The 19,264-nt window shown below is 39.1% G+C and overlaps 1 protein-coding gene across 4 annotated transcripts in view; it reads left to right on the top strand.

Annotated features, from left to right (window-relative positions):
- LOC107999747 (lachesin-like) overlaps nucleotides 1-19,264 on the top strand; it is a 195,600-nt gene that overhangs the window by 139,223 nt on the left and 37,113 nt on the right. For all 4 annotated transcript variants that reach the window (XM_062086728.1, XM_062086727.1, XM_062086729.1 and 1 more), the window contains exon 3: nucleotides 14,684-14,891. In XM_062086728.1, the coding sequence (XP_061942712.1) occupies nucleotides 14,684-14,891 (208 nt within the window). The remainder of the gene's footprint in view (nucleotides 1-14,683; nucleotides 14,892-19,264) is intronic.

Here is a 19,264-nt window from a genome sequence, read left to right as displayed (position 1 = left end):
ATCAATATGAATATCCATCCCTGGATATTTAACGAAAGAATCTTTGCCGCTCGTCTTTGAAGAGAAAAAGAGGGAGAGAGAGAAAAAAAGGAAATAAAATCCAATAGCAAGAAACATTAGCAGCAGCACTCTCCTCCTATTTAAAGAACAAAATCCAATTGCAAGAAACGAGTTTGAACCAGCAGCAGCAACAGCAGCTCCCTTTTACTTAAAAAAAAGAAAAAAAAAAAAAACTTCAATTGCAACAAAGTTAATTCCATCTTCCAGCTTGTAACCTTATCCTCTTATCTTTATATATATATATATACACATATTCCACATTCTCGGTTCGATTTCATCGAGTGGGATTATTCTAAGAAAGTAAGGAACCATTTCAACCTGAAGATCTGCTCGAAGATCATCCCTCTGCCCATGGTATTGAAAAGTATTCATCTGGGCGAGAGTCGCGTGGCATGAAATTCAAATGGATGTATTTACAAGGGGAGCGGGTGGCCAACCGCGTTGCAACATTCTTCTCGAAGGATGTGTGCGGGAGGGGGGACGCGTGGAATAATCGGGCCGTTTACAAGCCGGCTGCCGCCGTCCCTTAATCTTCGGGGGGAGGAGGAGGAGGAGGGTCGTGCATTAAGATGACGAATAACGGGCGCAACATGGCGGAAATTTGACAGGATCCTGGACGGATAACGACATCTATCCGCTATCATTTCGCCAATTTACGTGTAATTCGTAATGCAAATGTTAATGGCCCCGGTCAAACACAGAGGCGACCGGCCCGATCCACCGGTATATATTGATCCTCCGTGATCGATACAACCGGAAACCGGTTAATATTATATGGGCAGGGTAATTTATAGCGATCGATATTCCCAATGTTTATACGATATTATATGATTATTCGAGTCGGAGTGAATTTAGAGTTTTCCGTTTAATCGCGTTTAATCTCGTGGTCGGTATGCATATTTGCTTGGATTGTGCGCGGTTGCTCGAAACTCTTGTACAGTTAATAATGTTTAAACGCTTTTTTTTTTCTTTCGTGTGTCGATGCTAATATATATATATGTATATATATATGATTTTTGAGCTTTTTTTCACTCTTCAATACGTTTGGCAGAATACGTTTTAGATTGGATTCTACCTACAATTTTTCTCTCCAATCACGTGAAAAAGCATTCACGTGGGCGGTTTGAGTGCAATTCATGCGTTTGAAATGGAAGAGAGGGGAGAGGGAGGGAGAGGGAAATTTTTATTTCATCCAACGAAAGAGATTCGAAACGCGTACAAGGGGAAACTACCACTCTTCCCCTCCTCTTCCCGCTCTGTTTTCGAAAAGCAGTCGTAAGCTCGTAGTCATCGTATCTTTGAAACGCAATGTACAGAATATATATTCGAGCAATCAGTTCTTTTTTTTTTTGCTCAAAGTAAATAAAACGAATTATCTCTTAATTAACGACGAATTTTTTTTCTCGTCAGGAAACGGATACCTTTGAACGATACGTTTCGAGTAAATTTTCGAGAGAAAAAAAAGAGTACTTTAAAAGAGTACTGTATTCGAAACTCCTCGTAATAAATTACGAAATGGCGGCAGGCTTTAAACCAGCAGGATCCTTAAACGCTCCTTAAAACGTTCAATTAAGTCGAAAATTGGATGGACGATTTAAATGAATTTTCCATTCGAACGACTTTTTTTTATTATTTTTCTTCTTCTTCTTCTTCTTCTTCCCCGCTTTTCTCTTCGTAACGATCAAATTAATTCCGCAAACACGAGGCAAAATTCTCGGCTTCGAGTCGCGTGCGAATTTCCTACCTATACGTATGTATTATACGTATCATAATGGAATAAGTAGAGGTATTCATTCGGCCAGCGAGGAGACTTTGTGACTACTCTCAAGTATAATAGGTCGGGTCATAGCTTCTCCCGGGGTTTACGCTTCTGTCGGGGTGGGTATCATCGTGCTTTGAATTTTAATTGGCAAGTTTAGGGCGTTCAGTGAATAGAAGGCGTTAACCAACGATCCTCGTTGATTCACCGATACATGTCCTCGATTGTCCTTTGCCTATCGTCCAAACTCCAAAAATCCATGTGCATTTCTGCGTATTGCAAAATTAGAAAAGAGAAATTTATTCTCTCTTCCTCCTTCCTCGTGATCGTCGCTCTCCCTTGCTCCGAGGCTTTTTTCCAGACTCCTCCCTTCAGTTAATCTCAACAACGGTTTGATCAACAATCTCGAAATTAAATTTGCGCCATCGATTCCATGCTCGATTCAACCAGACGCATCTCTCGGGTTGCATCTCTCCGAATCAATCCTTATTCGCAAACATCGTCTTCGTTTCTGGCTCGAACCCCCGAAGGCGGTTCGACTCGTCGGTTTTCGGATTAATCATGGCTCTCTGCAAGCAACGACGCATCCGTTAATCCGAGACCAACGATTCAACCGTTTCCAGCTCGATCTATCGTCACGTTATATAATGACAAACGCCTGTGATTAAACGGTGGGCGCAAAACCGTTTAAAATAATTCGCTCGGATGCTCAGTTTCGATTATTCCTCCTTCGAATTCCTCGTCTATGCCCGCAGTTCTTGGCTAATTCCTCTTCTTTTTGACTTTTCTTTTGTATTTTTCGTATCTCGTTTATGGCTCGCGTTATTATTATTATTATTAGCTGGGAAACGAGTTGAAATGGGTCGTTAAATAAATTTTCCTTCTCGCAGAATTTCTTTCTATATATGTTTTCTAATTTAAATCGTTCGCTCGAAAGCGAATTGCAGCCCGTTACGACCAATTATATATCGACTTTATATTTAATTATATAAACTTGTAACGATGAAAGCTCTTAAAATTGATTTCGATATTTCTTTTGTGCAATAAAACGATTGATTAAACGCATCCATTGATTTTCGTATCCATATCTGCCCTTTGCAACCGAAGTGCGATAAATATTCCAGCGAGTGCAACGTTTAACATTCCGCTTTTGTCACCTTGTATTCCTTTCCTCTTTACGTGTAATAATTCCTACTCTTCAACACGTTTGAACTAACTCATCGAACGAATATCCCGCGCCGAAAAATCAATTTAATTACAGGAGGAAAAAGGGGGAAAGAAGTAATAATTCCTACTCTTCGACGATATTTGAACTAACTCGTTCCCTGTTGCTCATTCGAGAAAAATCAATTTAATTACAGGAGGAACGAATCGAGGAATCATCTTCGAAAAAGAAGAAAAAAAGAAAAGAAGAAATAATAATTTCTATTCTTCAATAACATTTGAACTCATCGAACGAATTATCGTCGCTCATCCGCGCCGAAAAATCAATTTAATTACAGGAGGAATGAATCGAGGAATCGTTTTCGAGAAAAAAAAAAAGAAAAAAGAAAAAGAAGTATTCTTACTCTTCAACGATATTTGAACTAACTCATCCGCGTCGAAAAATCAATTTAATTACGAATGAATCGAGGAATCATTTTCGAAAAAATAAAAAGAAAAGAAAAAAAGGAATAATAATTCCTATTCTTCAACGATATTTGAATTAATTATCGTTGCTCGTTCACGAAAAATCAATTTAATTAAAGGAGAAACGAATCAAGGAATCATTTTCGAAAAAAAAAAAAAGAAAAAAGGGAAAAAGAAGTAATAATTCCTATTCTTCAACGATATTTGAACTAACTCATCCCTCATTCGCGTCGAAAAATCAATTTAATTACAGAAAAAGAAAAAAGAAATAATAATTCCTACTCTTCAACGATATTTGAATTAATTATCGTCGCTCATTCACGAAAAATTACAGAATTTTACAAAATTAATTACAAAAGGAACGAATCATTTTCGAAAAAATAAAAAGAAAAGAAAAAAAGGAATAATAATCTCTACTCTTCAACAAGATTTTAATTAACTCATTGAACGAATTATCATCTCTCATTCACAAGAAATCAATTTAATTAAAGGAGAAACGAATCAAGGAATCATTTTCGAAAAAAAAAAAGAAAAAAGGAAAAAGAAGTAATAATTCCTATTCTTCAACGATATTCTTGAACTAACTCATCCCTCATTCGAAAAATCAATTTAATTACAAAAGGAACGAATCGAGGAGTCATCCTCGAGAAAAGAAAAGAAGAAAAGAAAAGAGAAGAAGAAAGAGACAAGAGGAAATTCATCAATATCACGCTCGTTGAAGGGATACGCCGTGAAACTGCGCGAAATTTACTCGTGGAATGTAACCGTGTCTCTAACGAACTCAAAACTTTGCCGCAACGAATTTCTTCAGGGCGTGCGAGGTTGGACCGAGGCGAGTTAGTTTTCACCGTGATCGTTCGAGAGGCTCGCCTCGCTAATTTCGAACCGATTGGGATGCAGCCAGACGAGAGGGGAAAAAATTTTGCCAGGAATTCGTTTGAGCGCGCGAAATAAACGGAGGAAGAGCAATATCGTGATCGCCGTAATCGGTGTATAAATATTTACAAATTGCTTGTGCCGGGGAGAGAATGTTTGGATTCTCTTCGAAATAACGTCGTACATGAGCGTTGTCCCCGTGAAGATTCGCGAAAGGAAAATTTTTATGAAAATGTCGCGGCTTTTCGTGGAATAACCGGGATTGGAATAAACTAGAGCAAAGTAGATATTATCGTTTGACGATGAAAGGGGGAAATAAATTGGTAAAGGAGTTGGTAAATTGGTTTCGAGGAGAATTTTTGTTCGCTTTTACTCCTTATTCGAACGTTTATTATTTGCTAATTTTTTGGTAAATGAGATATATACGTTAAAGAAACTTGTTAAGAGACAGTAGGAGGAAAATTTCATGTCAACAAAATTTGAGAATGATTCACCAATTTATTATACGCAGTAATAGGTAATACGTTCATTATATACACGTTGATACGTTGTTGATAGTTTTTATTTTACGCTTTAGAAATATAAACACTGGTACGTTCAGTCGATGCCGAGCTACCGTTCCATTAACAGTAACGCAAAGGCGTGCGGCGTTAAACGCGAAAATTCGCGTGAAACGGAAGAAAAGTGTGAACTTTGGTTGCGCAAGGATGAAAAATCTTGTAGCGAGGATTGTGAACAGAAGTAAATCTATGGCACTCGTAAAAATAATCAAAAGGAACAAAGCTGGTTCAGATCGACCTAGAGAAACTTAAGTGAAAGAGAGGAAAAAATTATTACTAGCGAAGTAAAAAAAATACTGCATATATGAAACTGCATATTTCGAATACTTTTGTAACCTGTTAATAGCACGTATATAATATAATATAATAAATGTATTAGAAAATTTTGCTGACACTTCAGATTTTCCTCTTACTATACGCTCCTCACTGTCTCTTAACAAATTTCTTTAACGTGTATTATTCCGTTCACCAAGAAAAAAAAAATTGTGAACAAATGTAAGCGTTGGAATACTTTCGTTGGAATACTTTTTTCTTTTCCTTCTGTTCATTCAGGAATCGAAAGCATCGAGTACAGGGGGAACAAGATTCAACCTATTCGTATCGTAAACGAAACAATTGCCTCTCTCGAATTTGTGAGATGTTTGCAATTGTGACGGAAAAAATAAAGGATAAATTTTCCAACGGTTGCAATTACGAATGCGGTAGATGGAATTTTGTTTCCAGTCCCCCGGGACAAATATGCATTTAGATCGAACATTAGCGGAGAAATTAGCTGATCTTTATCCTTTGTAGAACAACGTGTATAAGTGGAACGACGGGGGAATGCTCATTGGAGGAGATAAAGCGAATAGAGAGAAGGAAGTGCATAAAGTAGATGGGAGATTGAAACAGTTCTAATTCCACTTTCCGATATACTCTCTGCCCCTCCTCCCCCCTTGTGTTAAAGCAACGACACAATTTCTCAGTAAAGAGAGCATTTCTTTCCCTGCCTGATCGAAAGAATTGAGAAAGAAAGGAAAAAAAAAGAAGATATTCGACTTTCACTTTCGATTCGACGAATAAAGAATACTTAGAAACTCTTACGTATCAAAAGGGACGAGATAACGCCGAGACCGTATAACTTATTTTTACCTTTGTAATCTCCCATAATGAGATTTAACTCTACAATATGGCTGCCACGGTTCAAACCATCTTCGACTTGTTTCGATATTATAACTGTGCACGCGTTACTATTTATTTCATTCCCTTTTGTGCAAACCCATCTCTCGCTCCCGGAGAAAACGAAGCAATTTGGAAAATTATATAACGTAAAATCGCGATGCGGAGAGAGAGAGGGAGAGATAAAGATGATGCAAAACAACGAAAACGTTAAAATACACGAGGATAGCGGTGCTTTACTCTCTCGTTTAACCGGGATAACATTTTTTTACGGCTTGTATAAACGGCTAACCGTGGATCAGGTAAGACGCAAACAGTTAATAACGAAACTGGGATATCGGTGCATCCCTTCCTTTTTACTCACTCGGATTTTTAGCGTGTGCAGTTCATCGATGATCGCGAGAAAAGAATATAAATATCTTTTACGAGCAACTATAAGAAGAGTCGAATTACGAATTCGTAAGAAGAAGAAAAAATTCTAATTCGAGCCACATTCCGAGAAATGAATTTCAATTGCAAACGTTGTTTATATACAGGAGGGAGAAGATTGTTGTAACAAATTTATTTTAAATCCAGCAAGGAAACACGAGCAAGGTCCGGTATAATGGTGTTTATAGAGCGAGTTAAGTTCGATCCGTTTGCGTATAATCGAAGGAGAAAAGTTTGTCGCTCGACGAAGATTTGAACGGGAACGCACAAACTTTACGAGATAAACTTCTCCCGTCGAATGGTGTCAATCGAATTATCGGGGTGTAGAGTTGGAGTTGTTCGTCCCTCGAAAAGGGGAAACGAGGCAGCGAGGTTTTCAGGTAGAAAATTAGGCAGGGAAAAAGAATAATCTTGAGTCTTGATCGTGTTAATCGCACGCTCGAGGATTGTCGTCGAGATTCGTTTATAATGGAATCGCTTAACGATATGTAATAATCGGTACGTTAACCCCGTTCGTTTCCTTTTGTGCAAAACTGGAACGAGGGAAGACGTAAAGGGGCGGGCTTTGACTCGGGATTTGTTGAAGGGGCGAAGGACGAGTGGTGAAGAGGATTACCAACGCCACACTTGTATGACATTTCGTAGTGACATTTCGGGAGATACCCTCCCCGGGGAGCGTGGCTAATGCTCCGCCAGCCGTGGATTACTTTGAAGACCATAATTAAGTTAATATCCTCCGTCATTACGACATGTCGCCGTCGGATTTCGCCCCACCCACCATTCTGATTAATTGCACGACAAATATTTCGAAATCCGCCGCCATTTTTTCTTCTCTTATCCGTTTCGTTGCCATGCAACTTGCGCTAGAAGAAGAAAAAGAAGAAGAAGAAGAAGATTGCTCTTTGAGTTATTAGATTGGATTACGTACGTGGAGTATTCTGCGGCCATTAATGCTCGATGCTCCAAAGTTGCATGTTCGTGCGAACAACATTGTTCCGTTGATCGCAGTGAAAATGAATTTCCTTTTTTTATCTGATGCTACGTCCACGTAGCTTGATCCACGAGTTTATGTGCAGCAACGTTAGGTTGCCTCCGATTATTAATCGATTCGATGCGGTAGCAAAAAAGAAGAAAAAAATGGAAGAATATTATTAAAAAGAAGAATGCAACGAGATTCAAACGTGTGTAATGACAGAAATCGTATTAAATAACGTGTAAATCCCGAAGAACTACGTTCATATTTTAGTCAGCGAATTTATATTCTTTCCACTTCTCTCCGTTATATCGTATAGAAAAGATTCCAAAAAATGGAAAGCTCAAATTTCAATCAAATCCTTAAATTCGACTGAAAATTATAGAAAAGGTCATCGAGGAAAGCGGAAAAAGCTCGAATTTCAATCTCCTCATTGACAGAATGAAATTTTCTTTTTCAAAATAATATTCGAAAATGTGGTCAAACGATGCAAACCATTTAAGTAAAAGAAATTCAAATTTCAATCTCCTTATTGACAAAATAAAATTTTCTTTTTTTGTCCTTTAAATGTGTCGATTGAAAATTATCCCACAAAAGAGATCGTCGCAAGGAAACGGAAAAATCTCGAATTTCAATCGAGCGTTCGAAACAGAAACTTTTCTCTCCTTTTCCCCTGTAATATTAAAAAATGTGCTCGACATTCGAAAAAGCGATGCAAATTTAAGTCTTAAACATATCGATTGAAAATTATTCGTAGAAAAGATCTAGGATCGCGAAGAAGTAAAACTTAAATTTCAAAAATGTGTTCAAACGATACAAACTTTTTAAGCGACGTTAAATTCGACTGAAAATTATCCATAGAAAACATCGACGAAGTAAAAGAAACTCAAATTTCAATCTCCTCGTTGGTAAAATGAAATTTTCTTTTTCCATAATATTCAAAAATGATCAAAAGTGGTCGGTCAAGCGATAGGAAATCGTTTGTCCTTTAAACGTGTCGATTGAAAATTATCCCACAGAAAGGATCGTCGCAAGGAAACGGAAAAATCTCGAATTTCAATCGAGCGTTCGAAACAGAAACTTTTCTCCCCTTCTCCCCTGTAATATTAAAAAATGTGCTCGACATTCGAAAAAGCGATGCAAATCATTTAAGCGACGTTAAATTCGACTGAAAATTATCCGTGGAAGAGATCTAACATCGACGAAGTAAAAGAAACTCAAATTTCAATCTCCTCGTTGATAAAATGAAATTTTCTTTTTCCATAATATTCGAAAATGATCAAACGTCATCGGTCAAGCGATAGCGACAAATCGTTTGTCCTTTAAACGTGTCGATTGGAAATTATAGAAAGGACAATCTCGAATTTCAATCGAGAGCGTTCGACGAAACAGAAATTCTTTTCCCCCCCCTTTCTTCCCTATATATATTTGAAAATGTAACCGGGCAATGCAAAGCGTTTACCCCGTCGTTAATGAAGTTAAAGCGGCGGCAAGTTTGAAAAGTAGCTCCGGGTACAGTTATCGAACAACTTAAGAGTGGTTCCCGTAAACGGGCGACGAATCGACGAGGCGACTGGAAAGTTGGGGAGGGAGCGGCGGTTTAGGGTTTTGCCCAACTTTATTTCAATGCGCGACGGAACGCGAAGCGGAAAAAGGGACTTCGTCTACCCTGCCGGCCTCGATGAAAGGCCTCGATTCAAAATTCGTTTCTGCCACTCAAACTGGCTGTTTCGATATACCGTGCCACTGTTTCAATCTTCTCGGACGTCAATCCGATATTCTTCAGCCGTGTCGAAGGCCGCGTGCGTTCAAATTTATAGCTTCTATTTCGAAATGCGTTTCTCTCGTTTCTTACATGGAAATTTCAATTTTTGCAACGGGAAATGAAATAACATCGAAATAAAGGAGTAAGTGATTTATCGAAATTCGTAAGATGAACTTGGAGCGATTCTTAGAGGGATCAATTGATTGCAAGCAAGATGGGAATGTAAATCAATACGATTTTTTTGAAACTGTTTTCTACACCCTCGAAAACGTCACACGCATTTACGAATTTGATAAGAACAACGATAGGAGCAGAGGAACGATAGGAAGCAAGATGGACTTCTCGTGTAGACTCGTAAAACCAGCCAGGATCACGTTTTCACGAAAAATCGTGAAAAACCGCGTCCCGAGAATTAATCTTAATCTTAACGTGTATCCAACGTCGAAAGAGTCGATGTTAAATTTAAAATCTTTCGATAGTTGGTTATCTCTTAGTTAACAACCGAGAGCGTTACTTTTGAGTGGAGAGGATCGAAAACGGAAATTGAGAAGTAGGAATCAGTCGGAGGGATCTCTGTTCCAGATCTGTTCCGGAGAAAGTTGAAAAGGTTAACCGTATCGCCGTGGATAACGATAAACCGCCATCGCTGTGAGAAATATCTCCGAGATATATAAGGTGTTCCATAAGTTTCTTTCGCTCGACGTTAAGAATAACTTTAATATTTTTATATGAACGCTTATCAGCCTATCGTTTATGGCATCGGTTTCAATCGTCCTAGAACTCTTTTAAAGTACGTTTCGTCGACGATATAGTGTCTTTTAAAATTATACTTTGTCGCTTTAAAAAAAGTGATACAGTACAAATGATATTGCAGACGAGATTTGTACTGTTTAATGATGCTACGACTATTCGCAATTGGTTTAAGAGATTTAGAGTTGACAGTTTTGAAAGATGAAGGATCTTATCAAGGCCATGCTCGCTGAAAATCAGTGTGCGCGAGATACTGAATGCCTCTAACATTCCCGAGACAACAGTATGCCTGATCAGGATGGAATATGTCAATATAATGTTTGGATTTCACAGCTATTGGCCGATTTTACGCACTGCTTGCTGCGATTTCCTTCTCCAGCGACGTGAAAGAAATCCTTTTTAAAGAGCGTTGTCAGACGAGACTTGGATTTTGTATCAAAATGTGCATCGAAAATCGCACTTGATTTAAGAACGATAGATGTTCAACTGTCGCGAAGCCTGGACTTCACTCGAATAACGTTCTTTTGTCCATTTGCTGGGATTGGAAAAGTGTAGCTTACTGTGAGCTTCTTTCTCAAGGTGAAACCATCAATTCTGCAAAATATTGCAATCAGCTTTAGTAAATTGAAAGACGCTATAGCAGAAAAACGATCAAAATTGGCGAACCGACGAGGCCATCACGACAATGCAAAACCGCATGTTGCATTCACTGCAAGAGAAAAACCGTTACAGTTTGATTGGGACGTTCTATCTTTTATACTTGTTATTAAAAAAATTCTTTCTCCACGATGAACGATTCCAATCCTTATGCGAAACAAAAACGCACCTCGAGCAATATTTTGCAAATAAACCCCAACAATTTTGGAAAAAGGGAATAATGAGGCTTCCTGAGAAATAAGGAAGAAGGTGATAGAGCAGAACAATCCATACATAACGTAATAAATCAACCTTAAACTATTCGTTTCAAAAAAAAAAGAAACTTATAAAAACATCCTAATAATCCATATGGAAAAATTATTTTATCGCGTGAATTATTTGTTTCTCCTGCTACTAATTAAACTACACTCGTTATTAATCTAATTGTGGTTAAAAGGAAGGAAACGCGCAGGTGGTGGAAAAGTAAATCCTACCCCGGTGAAGAACCTTCCGCGCCAACCTAATGCTATTACTTACTCTAAAATACATCCTCTTTGGCCGCCGTTATTCTTTGCCTACCAGTAAAAATAGTCGGTCGGTCGGTGGACGCGCGGGGGTAACTTTTAATTTTACGGTCTGCAATTTAAACCCGGATCCCAAAGGAACGATTTAATGTTCGGGGTCAGCTAATTTTGGGAACGGAATCTGTTCAACTATATAAGTGACGAAACGTGCGAATGACGCGGCGAGATATCGTCGAACCGAGGATGAAAAGGGAAGATGTTCCTCTTTATCTATCACTACGAGCTTGCCTTTAATAATTATCAGAGAAAAGGGGACTTAGATCTCTCTCTCGTACGCACGCACAGGCGAGAGAAATTCAGGTGCAAATTCGGGAAGCTTCGTCATGTGTGAACATGTTGAAACATATTCCGTACGACGCCCAAGTTATAATCTGGTAGGCAAGTAACGTAACATTCTCTTAAACCTGTAAACCTGTCACTCAAACTTTGGCAAACTTTGGCAAGGAATATAAATACCTTGGCACGCTTTGTGATAGGTGTTATTAAATCGAATCGTTATTAATTCGAGGATTCGACTATATATATTTCCAGTTGAAATCACCAGCGACGGAAGATTAAGATGTATCATTTAAATTTTATGTTTTCCATGTAAATGGAAGTCGGTTAATATCGTCCAATACCATTTCAAACATCCCTTTAACCTTTAGAGCCCCGAGTTACGCAAATCTTACGTAAAGACCCGAAGCTGGGTCATCGCTAGGATCCTCCATGGATTTGTCTAAGATTTAGCATTCTCCCTGCTAAAATATTTACAGGTACACACGGTAATATCGATCAATATTAAACGAACGTTACGATGTTACGTAAATACACGGAGCCAAAAATCGGAGGAGGACCCTTCTACCCTTATTGGCTCTCGATAGACAATTTCCAAAATTCCGGGGTGAAGAAAAGCGACGAAACGTGGGAAAGATCGATCAGAAGTCGAGAGATCGAGAGGAGGGTGGAATAAATCGGAATTGGAAGAACGCAGGCCCCATTAATAGCGGGCGTTACGGTTACGTCTCGGCCGGTTGGGAGACGGTACGTCACACGAAGCGGGACACACGCCGGGGAAAGTTGGGAGCGCGATACGTGGTGGTGATAGTGTCGTTGTCGGCGGAGAAATCTGTCTGATTAGTGGCGCCTGGCTACTCGGTTGATTTATCTTGGGAGGCGTGTCCCAACCGGCGAAAGCGCGAGTTGACGGAAAGTATGCAGAGATCCGGTGGACAGGTGGAACTAGTCCAGGACTCTCGGATGCAGATATCAAACCCCCGCGCCTGTAAATCTGCCAGCGGGGCCGGTGTGAAACGGCGGCGGGTCGGATTAGGAGGCAGAGGTCGAGAGGGCCGGCCGACCACCGGCCAGTCGGAAGCGCGCCATGAACTATTGCGTTTGATATCCAACCCGATGAATGGAAACGGTGAAGCCGTATCCACGCTTGGCGCCATCTCTGCCCGCCGTGTGTGCGCGAATGCAGCTATAATACCCCTCCGTGCTTCCGCCAACTATGATAACCAAGTATTTACGGCTTCTCTTGCGAATTTCTCTAATTTACTACCTAGGCCCCCGCTATGCGTCACTTGCGTATTTTTAACGGCAACCTCCTTACCGACCTCCTTCGTAATTGCTCGGCCCTTTCAAATTTAAACCATCGAGAATAACGGCTAATTTTCTTTGTGTATGTGTATATATATATATATATCGATGGAGGGTCGATGTAATTGGCGGATTTTCAAATTTAATTTCTTCGAGTTTAAATAATACAGTAGAGGTATAATAGGTTGGTTTAAATATTTTATTCCTTTGTTTATTCGATAGAGTGTACTTAAAATAATAATTGGAATATCGAGCTTTGAAGCTCGTTTAAAATTTTTAAAAATTCACGCGCGACGATGCAGACGAGACAAAGTTGGGAGCCATTGAAAATTCGTATTCCCTCCCCTCCCCTGAACGAGCGGATCTAACGTCGTATTTATCATTAGCGTAGGAAGTGATACCGGTATCAATAGCAGTGTAGTACATATGTCGGTTCGTCAAGTATTAGCATGGATCGTGTATTGTACCGTGAATGAAATCGATATCTATTTGGTATTTCCAGGCCAATTTCGGAACGTATCAATTATATGCACAATGAAATATAATACTAGCTATAATACTAGCTGTCGCGATCGACTCCCCCTCTATTGTCGGAAATACACAAGTGGATAATCATTAACCAGATCATTCGCCAGATTCCATTGGTTGAAAAATTAAATTTCAAGTTAAGAATAAATCCTCGCTATTGATCGTGTCGAAAGAAAGAGACTTGCGTCATTCAAGATTCCAAAAAATTGCGTCTATTCTAAAAATTACTGCAACTAAAAAACGCATCTCCCTCGTCGAATGAATATTTCAAGTTGAGAATAATACTCGCTATTGATTGATCGAGTTGAGAATAGTACTCGCTATTGATGAAAAAGGAATTTGCATCGTCGTGCACCACCAAATTTACATCATTCAAGGTGGCAAAAAAGGAAGGTTTGTTCCAAAAATTAATGGAACTAAAAAATCTCCCTCGTCGAATGAACATGTCGAGTTAAGAATAACACTCGTTATTGATCGTATCGAAAGAAAAAGAACATTGCACCAAACTTGCATCATTCAAGATGCCAAAAAATCGAGGGATACTCTACTCTAAAAATTACTAGAACTAAAAAACGTATCTCCCCGGCCGAATGCTAAATGTTTACCCATCAAAAACAGCAATTTCCATTATCCTTCTCCTTTGAAGTTGGAGAATGCACGAGAATGAAAATATTTGCCAACCCCCCTCCCCTCCCCAATAGTAGAGCACGCGTGCACGTAAGCGTGGAAAATACGTGATCACATGGCGGTAATCGTGGTACAAAGGGAAGGTAGGAGCCGGAAATACACCCACGGTTGCTCATGATTCACCGCGGCCACTCAGACACACGGCTACGACTTTAATACGTCCTCCTTCTCTCCTTCTCCTACTCCCATAACATAATCTTCCCCCTCTCTTTTCCTCTTTTTCCCTTTCTTCCTCCTCTTTTTCTTTTTCTTTTTCTTTTTTTTTTTCAACAAGCGGATCACATTTTCCTAACAGGTTGATTTATCGCGAGCCAACGGCTAAAGCTTTCGTTGGTTGTGGTTTGAGGGGGGAAAGGGAGGGTGGTGCATGCGCACCACACCTCTTTTTCTTCTCTCTCTCTCTCGCTCTTGTTTTTTCGCTCGGCTCCAAAGCGAAGCCGGCAACAAGGGGACTTGTTCACTTTTCCTTTTCCACCCGCCACTTTTTTTTCCACGTGGTTAGACCGCGAGCGCGCGGCAAGCAAGCTTCTCCTATTTCGATAGAGGAAGGGACGATGTCTATCCTCGACGACCGTCCCTCTTTTCTCTTTTCTCCTCTTGCAAAATCGAAGAAGAAGAAAGCTGTACGATTTCTCGCGAATCGGGAAGAGGAGATGGAGAGTCGAAACGAGAGTTTTTCTTTTTTTTTATCCTCCAATTTTGTTGCAGGTGGCATGGCTGCGCGTGGACACCCAAACGATATTGACGATAGCCAGTCACGTCATCACGAAGAATCATCGAATAGCAGTCTCTCACAGCGATCACCGGACGTGGTTCCTCCACATACGAGAGGTGAAAGAATCCGACAGGGGATGGTACATGTGCCAGATTAACACCGATCCGATGAAGAGTCAAACCGGTTACCTCGAGGTTGTAGGTAAGCGTTCCTCTCCTTCCATTGAATTTCATCGAATATTACATATTATTCGTATTTTTATATTAATTTTTCCAATCGGTTCCAACTCGAACAAACTCGAAGGCACGAGATGAAAAATCGATTTTATAAATTCGAATAAATTCCTTTCGATTCCATTCATTAATATTATATATATTTCGTTCGCTCGTGTGTTTAATTGAGAGGAAGGAGAGGAAAGAAAAAAAATATCTTGAACTAATTTCATTAATTGATCTTTTATTACTTCTTTTTCTTCCTCTATTTGTTACCTGTTTTCTTTCTTTTTAAAAGTCGGAAACTTTTATATCAACAAATGTGGAAATGATAACGCGAACAATAGGAGGAATTAATTAAACGCGTGTTTCGTTAAGTTTATCGAGGAAATGGCGGCTCGTTTGTTCGCTCTCCCGGATGAGCTTCTAATATGGAGGCGTGTATCGATTAGCAGATCGAAAGGAGAGGAGAGGACGGTGCCGTGCACTTATCAGTAGTATCCGGAGCGGCTATTATAACGATTATGTCACGTGAACGTTGGTGAGCGATATGCGGATGTAATTCGCAATATCTTAATCAAGTCTGACAAGCCGTGAGAATCTGATCCCGTATCCAACCCTAATATCCTTCATCTCTTTGCAGGAGGAGAGGATGATTTGTCGCCCCTCTTCCACCTCCCCTGCTTCCACCACATCAACGCGCTTCGATAATTTCATGTTCGACAGATATTTTCGTGTTTTTCTTTTTTTTTTTTTTTTTTTAATCGCGCGTTAATTTTCAAACAATTTATCTCCCCTCAACGGGATAATCCCACTTTGTAACCTGTTGCACCCGATATCAGATTTTTCATTCATTTTTTATACATTATTGGAAATTTTATTTGCAAAAGGGGGGAGGAGGAGGGGTATTTAAATTATTCAAAAGAATTGGAAACCCGTGTTGCCTTTCTAACCGCTCCTGATTATGCATATTTCAAAAGGTTGAACTATCGAAAAATTGTATTTAAAGGAGACGTTTTCGTTTCTTCAAATTTTGCTCAAGGAGCAAATTTAAATTTTAATATTTCCAGGGAGAAAAAAATTGGGAGACACGTCAAAAGCTATTAACCCGAAATTTTAAATTAAAAGGAGCAAGAAAGTTCAATTTTCGATCCTCGCATGAAACAAAAACTCGTCACACACACACACATATATATATATATAGATCGACGATGAGCGAATCCAGTTAGGTTAAATCGCAAATAATCGTCGTCAAAGATCGCGGGGCTTCGCAGCAAATTTAAACCGTACGATTAAACTGGACGACTATATACGAAAGTCCTCCTCCTCCTTCTCCTCCTCCTCCCTTCCACTGCGCGTCTACTTAATTTGCGAGGCATTAACCTTATTATTATGGAGCAATATGGTCGCGAGTTTGCGAGAAAACGTTGTGCAGGGGTGGTTGCACGCGAGCAATCTTTACAGCCCTTCTCGGAAATGAAACCTCGTGTATGCCCTTTCACCGCCCCACGCCCACCCTTCTTCACCCCGTGTTTCATTCTTTTAATTCCCTTAACCCTCGTGCCAGTCCACCACGCCATCCCCCCTCACTCCCTTCCCTCCCTGTTCCATTTTTACCGCGCCAACCCCCCTAGGAATCGACCGATTCGATTAGCTAAAAAGTTTCGAAAAGTTGTCTCGATGCGGGAAAATGCAAAATATTTGGGGGGAGGAGGGATGATCAAATGCGTTTGCGAAAAACGCGTTCGTTTTCTACTGCCATATACCATTCTATGTTTTACCACATAATCGGAGGTGGAATCGGTTGAAGAAGAAATTGACGTCTGGAAGAGAGGATGGAGTTAATATTTGAGATACGGTTCGAATACGGTGAGATTGTTGAATTTTCTTTTTTCTTTTTCCTTTTTTCGTATCCTTTTTTCGAGTTTAGGTCACAGAGCGATTATCGCCGCGTATTTTCTGCACGAGACGGAGCGTTTTTCATCCTTACCCGACGATAAGTGTTATTAAAATTTTAATAAATCCATTTCACCTGGGGAATTATTTTTAGGTAATAATAATTTTTCGTGCTGTTTAAAATTTCTGCGATAATTAAATTGGCCATTTCATTACAATTTAATACGATTATGAAAGTTATAAAAGTTTCTCCCGGGTTAATTATATATATATTTTTTTTAGGAGGGCTTAATTTAATTATTCGTGAAAATATTGCGTAACGATACGTAATTTTCCCTCTTATTCGCGAATTATTATTATTATTATTGTTGTTGTTGTTGTTATATTATTATTATTATTTCCTTCTCCGACATGTTTATCTTCGTCTTTCATTATAATCGATTCAAATGTCTCGTTTCGTTGTTGTCTTTCGCCTTTTTAAAACAACAGTTGTGGAAGAAAGATTCCTCGATTCTTCATTTTCTTTCTCGACAACGGACGGACTTGACTTCGAAATAAATTCGAAATAAATTCGAAATAATATCGAAGAGTCGTAAATATTAATACAACTACTTTTCCTTTCTTCTCGAAGACTCGACCGTTGAATTCGTGCGTTGTACGAGGGATTCGTGAGGACGCAGCGTCAACCACCCCCTCCTCCCCGCTGTGCTCGTAAGCAGAACTTCGATAGGATCCAATAATTGGAAACGTGAAAACATTTTCTGCCGAGTCATCGAATTATCGACGCTCCGTGCAGACGCACTTTAATTAAACGCGATTAAGTTAAATCTGCCAGCATCGTAGGAGCGCATCATTCTCGAATTAAAAAATCACAGGGTCTTAACATACCCTTTCGATTTTCCTCACCTCTTAATTGGGTTTTGTTTTATAAAAATTTTTGAACCGAACCGGTCGATCGCCTCTTCGAGCTGGAGAGAATCATTTTGTGACGAGGTGTAATATTGATCATTCTTCTAGGATTCATCTCGGGTTATTGGAAAATTCTCCAATGATGAGACAAATATTGTTTATTACTTGTTGGCATTTACTTCGAAAGTTGGAGGAAAGAACGCCTCTTTTGGATTCCGTTACTTCCATTGGCATCGATCATTCTGTACAAAAGTGTGCTCGCGCTTTTCATAAATAACGAATGTCTCGATACATCAATTTGTGCAGAGTTCAATGGGAATACGAGAGGAGAATTTACACGGGAATTTCGAGAATTATCGTTATCTCGAATTTCTCGGACGAAAGATTTTTAAACGTCTTTCGAATAATTCGAACGAGTTTCGAGGGAATACATATATATATATACACATCTGATATATTTAAAATTTAGAAATCAATTTATCACGGGGAGAGATCAAATTCTGACAATGTATCCCGATATTCGAAAAGATATTAACACGAACGTCAATCAATTCTTGAAAATCATAAACATATTTTGCTTGGGGAGAAAATTGAATTCAAGGCTTGAAACGCGATAATTTGATGTTATCAATGGACAGTTCTCCCCCGTTTATTTAAAAGATAACGCGACACCGTGTTATTTCAGATTCTCTATTCGCGATGTTGCCTCTCATTTCGAATGTTCAAAATGATTTGAAAAAGCACTGGAACTAGGTTAAAATTAATACGAGAAAGAGAGAGAGAGAGAGAGAGAGAGAGAGGAAATATAAGCTGGCAGAATAAGTTTTGATAAAGTGCGAACGCGAAAAATACATATATCGTGGTGCACATATAATCGATATTTATACAATTCTATTCACGCGTTGACGTAAAAATAATTTTTATCATAAACAGAAAATTCCAACGTGAAATTTATTGTATAACGCGAATAACGGGAGAAACGATATATACCTGTAAATATTTTTTCCCCCTCCTTCCCCCCTCCTCCCTCCTCTCAATTTTCGTAGTAAAACGGGAGAATTATGAAAAAAAAAAAAAAAAAAAAGAAAAAACCTTGGATACAAAAGCGAAGGAAAGTTTTTTTCGAATAAACACGTGAAACGTGCACGACGAAAATAAAATAATTACTTTGACACGTGTTACACTTTTTTTTTTTTTTACGCGAAACAAAAGAAAAAAAACGAGCAAATTTATCAAAGTGCGCGAATTAAACGACAAAAACCGATCGGAAACGGGATAAAATTTATTCCGGGTATCGAACGCGAGAAATATTTGTTGAAAAAAAAAAACAAATAAATAAATAAAATAAACAAGAGTGTTAAAGCGTTTTTACGATCGTTTGGAGCAACTTAAAAAAGGAGCAAGGAGGGAGAGACAGAGTGAGAGAGAAAAAAAGAGAACTCGCTCGATCAACGGAAAACCGAGAACCAATCCCGTTTAACCCGAAAACCGATTTTCTCCCCGTTAATGTAAATGACTTACTCTCCCCGTTCATTGCGTGTAATGAGTTGCAGCGAA

The sequence above is a fragment of the Apis cerana genome, linkage group LG16 (genome assembly GCF_029169275.1).
Source record: "Apis cerana isolate GH-2021 linkage group LG16, AcerK_1.0, whole genome shotgun sequence".
NCBI classification, from domain to species: domain Eukaryota; kingdom Metazoa; phylum Arthropoda; class Insecta; order Hymenoptera; family Apidae; genus Apis; species Apis cerana.
This window is presented reverse-complemented; position numbering and strand designations above follow the sequence as displayed.